The sequence below is a fragment of the Hippocampus comes genome, unplaced genomic scaffold (assembly GCF_001891065.2).
Source record: "Hippocampus comes isolate QL1 unplaced genomic scaffold, H_comes_QL1_v1.1 scaffold59, whole genome shotgun sequence".
Taxonomy (NCBI): domain Eukaryota; kingdom Metazoa; phylum Chordata; class Actinopteri; order Syngnathiformes; family Syngnathidae; genus Hippocampus; species Hippocampus comes.
The window spans coordinates 2,387,220-2,392,360 of NW_017805406.1; the positions used below are offsets into that span (position 1 = coordinate 2,387,220).

The 5,141-nt window shown below is 41.6% G+C and overlaps 1 protein-coding gene across 3 annotated transcripts in view; it reads left to right on the forward strand.

Annotated features, from left to right (window-relative positions):
- Positions 1-4,933, forward strand: part of gabra1 (gamma-aminobutyric acid type A receptor subunit alpha1) — a 44,176-nt gene extending 39,243 nt beyond the window's left edge. For all 3 annotated transcript variants that reach the window (XM_019873444.1, XM_019873445.1, XM_019873446.1), the window contains exons 9-10: positions 3,307-3,509; positions 4,387-4,933. In XM_019873444.1, the coding sequence (XP_019729003.1) occupies positions 3,307-3,509; positions 4,387-4,707 (524 nt within the window). In that variant the 3' untranslated portion in view covers positions 4,708-4,933. The remainder of the gene's footprint in view (positions 1-3,306; positions 3,510-4,386) is intronic.
- The last annotated feature ends 208 nt before the right edge of the window (positions 4,934-5,141 follow it).

Below are 5,141 nucleotides of genomic sequence, written 5' to 3' on the forward strand. Positions count from 1 at the left end.
TATATATATATAAAATTTTATTTTTTTGTGGATTTGGAATGATATGTAGGACAAACATAGAATCTTAATCATTTTTGTGGGAAAAAAAATGTGTTACTGAAGTTAACGTTAGTTTCTTGTTCAGCAGTTTTGTGCCATCCTTGAATGGTCATTTTTCAAGTAAGACAGCCCCTTGTACAGGAAAAAATATATATCGGAAAACCCGTGCACTTAGTTCCGTATTGTCTTAAATTCCCTCCTTTGAATGCATGTTAGATGCCCAGGGCCTCACCCCCTCCACCCCTCTCTTCATACGCCCTTGCTCTCAAGTAAAAAAAAAAAAAATGTTATGCTTCAACCACAAACAAATCAGTAAAAGTTACATTCCCCCTCGTTAGACAGTCGCCTTTGTTAGCGTACAACGACTCCAATGGTAATTAGAAAAGAGGGAAATAATTGTTCAGTCTCACATGACTGAAGGCCCCGAGGATGCAGAGCAAAAGCGGCAGAGTGCTGAATCGCTAATTTTCATCTCTTAATGTCAGTTTTTTATGATTTTATGATTATGATGACTTTTGAGTTTCATTTCCCTTGGGAAAAAACGGCAAACACAGAAAAGTTTTGTGAGGTATACGTGCCCATACATCTGGACAGGTGATGTGTGTGTGTGTGTGTGTGTGTGTGTGTGTGTGTGTGTGTGAGTGTGTGTGTGTGTGTGTGTGTGTGTGTGTATGTGTGTGTGTGTGTATGTGTGTGTGTGTGTGTGTGTGTGTGTGTGTGTGTGTGTGTGTGTGTGTGTGTGTGTGTGTGTATGATCAAACATGCAATATAGGCTGCAGAAACCAAAATAAATAATGCTGACCTACTTATTCCATTTTGATTCAAAATGAATGTGAGAAATGCATGACCACGCACCCGTGCACCAGCTATGCAAATGCCGCAAAACTATCAGAGGGGTCCTGTTTCGTTCTGGTTAAGTGACTAATCACTTATTTGGCTCTGACTAATGAGAAACATCGTAATCATACTTTATGCTTCATGTGACAAGCAAAACCAAAAAGCATGCGAAAACGAGCGTGGGAGGATGAGGAGCGTGTGATTCATCCGTTTACCGCTTGTGTCGTCAGAATCGACGGAGGTGACACATCCCCGGAATGTTTTCCAAATAAACAGACTGTACATCAAACTGTTATTTCGACAGATGTTTGGATGATGATATTTTGTCGCAAAGCGGCCACCGTAGCCTGCTGCTATGAAACAGTTTCATGGTTTGTAAGTAGGCAATTATAGCAATCAATGAGTGATAACATTACATTTTAACATGCTAACGCTACCGCATTAATTTAACGAGGCATGAATGGATTCCTGAAAATGACGGTAAGTCGAATTAAGACAAAAATCCATTCATTTTATAATTTTTAAAAATTGACGGTTTCAAATTAGACTGTTGAAAAAGCTACTAGACAACGGGCATATTTTTTTGTCCTATATGTAAATAAATCAAAATTGTTACAAAAATTGTGTTTTGAGTGTGGAGCGAAGACTTCGAAATTGCGTTGTCTGTGTATATGACCACCATCATCACTTTCCGAAATACCGATGCTTTCAAAGATATTTGGCATAAATGTTGCTGTTTACATGAGCAAACGACATCATTCTCAAAAACCTCAATATCGCTTCACTAAAAGATCATCTCAAAAGGCATATCAGCTGGGACGCATCGGAATGAACGGATTAACCCTGTTCAGACGTGACTGAAGAAGGGAGGCAATCTCTTTGTGTGCGTGCCATGTAGCTAGCGTGCACACATCCGTACAACATGCGTATGGGAGGTGTTAGTGTGTCATGTTTCGTATTTCCCCCCCCTGTACATGCCATCTGTTCGTGTCCCGAAATTGCGAGATGGCTTTTCTGCTCAGGCTCATATTAGGTGCTGTGTAAACATCTGCAGTTGCCTATTCTGTATGGAAGCCTTCGACCCACTTCCTTTTGATTCTCTGCGCAGCTGCTAATGGGCTCGGTGACTGATTGGGCAGAGTTGGCCACATGCAGCAGCTATTATTTTCTCTAGAATTTGCATTTTGTCTTTTTTTTTTTCTTCTGGTGTGTTTTGCGCGGCAGTGCAAGATGTCATTCCGCCCACCTATTTTGCCTGCATACTATTCGTCAGCCGCAGTATCCCCCCCCCCCCCCCCCGCCCAGGACAACCGCATGTTGCGGCTGCATCTGGGGAGATCCCTTCCCGCTGCGCGTCTATTAAAAGAACGAGCTGCACGACTGCTCCGATAGATTCATAAAAATGTATTAGGAGCCCACTTGGAATAGAACCCTACAGTAGAAAACCCATAACTCCGACATTTTCATGTAAAAAAGTTATTTCTGTGTCAGTATAGGTGTTAAAGAGACCTTTCCGGAACACGGTGTTTAATATTAACTGCTTATACGGTCCTCAATTCTGACATTTCGAGGTGACCATCAACACGTTGAAAGCAGACTCAGTCAACATTGTTTGTCCTGTTTTTTGGGTGGATTGTTTTATATTTACTGCATAGTGCTTATTTTTGCAAGGCGCAATATAATACATTGAGAACATGCATGCAGTGACTTGAACTTTAGATTTTAGATGCCTTTATTTTATTCTGAAAAATGGTCTCAAAATACCACACGTTTCCAACGTCAGGGGTGATGGCAAATTTAAAATCTGACATCCGGTTCACTTTTTGATGGTTGAATTTGGAATTGTACGAATGATTGGGCCTCTTCGCATTTTTTTTTTTTTTTTTGCCTAGGAATTTTTCTGTCCCTCTTTGGCTTTCCACACCAACATCAAGTTAACCTCTCAAGCAACTCTCACTGCTGGTGACAACCTGACTGAATCAAATACAAGGACGCGTGTATTTCTGTAGTCCATCTTCGGAAAATAGCACTCGCACGCTCTAGACTTAGGTCAGCAATATTGCCCGTTGCGCAACGACTTCGGTTCCAAAAAGTGGGATGCAATTCATTTTAAAACGGTGCCGTCTGCGTTTGAAAGGAAGCCCATTTTTTCTCTCCCCGGGGATCAGTTCCAGCTCACACAAAATCCTAATGAGAATAAGCAGTGCTCAAATGGATGGGTGGATGGAAGTTGAGCAATTATAGAACCCTATTAATGAAATTACACCTCATGACAAAATATTGCTCTCAATGTACATCAGTTAATATATTGCATTGATTGTTTTTCTTTTTTTTGGGGGGGGGCGGGGGGGTAAATAGGTCAGGTGGTCTAATCATAAACCATGAATATTTGATCCTCACCGCACATTTACACGAATTTCACTCCCACAGGAGTGACCACTGTCCTGACCATGACCACCCTGAGTATCAGCGCCAGGAATTCTCTCCCCAAAGTGGCCTACGCCACCGCTATGGATTGGTTCATCGCCGTGTGCTACGCCTTCGTCTTCTCAGCCCTCATTGAGTTCGCCACAGTCAACTACTTCACCAAGAGGGGTTACGCCTGGGATGGAAAAAGCGTGGTGCCAGAGAAGGTATTTCAGATCTCAGTTTTCATTCTAAGCAGACCCTGAACTGATTGAATCACAGGGGAGAGTCTGCGAGGTCAGAATATTGTGAATTCTCCCCATTTTCCGAAGTCTTAATGTCTATTTCGGCGAGATTTGTCATCTGGGTTTGGATTAATTTTCAGTATGGTGTCAAATGTGTGAGTCCAGCGGAGAAAGGACGCATGAGACTTCTTCATTTTTATTTATTTATTTAATTTTTTTGCACACGGGGGCAGTTTAGCACTTAACTGCTGTGGGAGCTGCAGCAGGCGGGGGAAGCATTTAGTTGTCATCTCCGAGAAAATTCAATTTGTGTAACATGACGTGAACATTAATAGTTTAGTGTTCATCTCGTGCTTTCTGCTCCACTTGTCTGTGTGCGGCGTTTAGCGGCGCAACGCTGCTTCGGAGGACAATTTTCTTTTTTTTTTTTTTTTAAACAGGTTTATTGATTTGTATGAATCATTAGGTTGCCGATGACGCAATGTCAGCAATGACTATTATTCATCGTTGGAAGAATAACTGCACACAGCTTTCTCAGATGAGCAGTGCAGTCTGATGCGAGTCATTTCTCATGATTTGCAGTCTTTTGTCAAACTGACATTTTAACAATGACAAAAGACTGTATGATGGAAATTTGAATTGAGGGCCAAACAATCCAATGAAATCTCAGAAGTCAAATAACAATCCATCCTGTTTTTTAATGATGACATGATTATCCCATTATAAAAATAAGTTGACTTTTTTTTTAATATTAAAAAGTTTTTCTTTCTCAAGAGCTCGTGCAGATGTTTCATCCATTGGATCGCGTCCTTACGCTGATCCCTCTCTTTGTTTTTCTTTCCTCGTCAAACCAACCCAGCAAAAGAAGAAGAAGGAGTCCATGCTGAAAAAGAACAACACAACAGCGTACCCGGCTGCCACTGCTACAGCCTTTGCTCCCAACATTGCCAGGGACCCTGGATTGGCCACCATTGCCAAAAGCGCCCCTCCACCCCCGACTGAGCCCAAGGAGGAGCCAAAGCCCAAGCCCCCAGAGGCCAAGAAAACCTTTAACAGCGTGAGCAAGATAGACAGGATCGCCAGAATAGCCTTCCCTCTGCTCTTTGGAACCTTTAACTTGGTCTACTGGGCCACCTACTTGAATAAGAAGCCCAAACTGCAGGGGATGACGCCACACTAATCCACTGTTTGCTCCTTTGCAATTCTACCTGTCTAACTTTCATTTTCTTTGGTATTCCTCAAAAGAGAAACAAACAAAAAAAAATGTGTTTATTTTCAGACATGATCTCCATGCTGGTTTGAATTCCCAGTCATTGCATTGCTTCTTTTTATCTACATTTTGAAGATTTGGAGAAAACAACATAGAGGATTAAATAAAAAAAATAAATACTTCCAAAAAAAAAAAAGAAAAAGAAGCGCAAGAGATGCAGACTTTTAAAAGGGTGTTGTTCAGGTGTGGGGATGATGCTTTTAAGAAAATGCTACCGTAAATATATAGCCGAGAGGGGAATGCTATTCTTCGAGTACACAGAGCCCAATCTTGTCATGGGCTTTTTCCTTTGTACATTGTATATTTTCTTATGTTGCGGGATTGCAGCTCTAATCCTTGCCGCG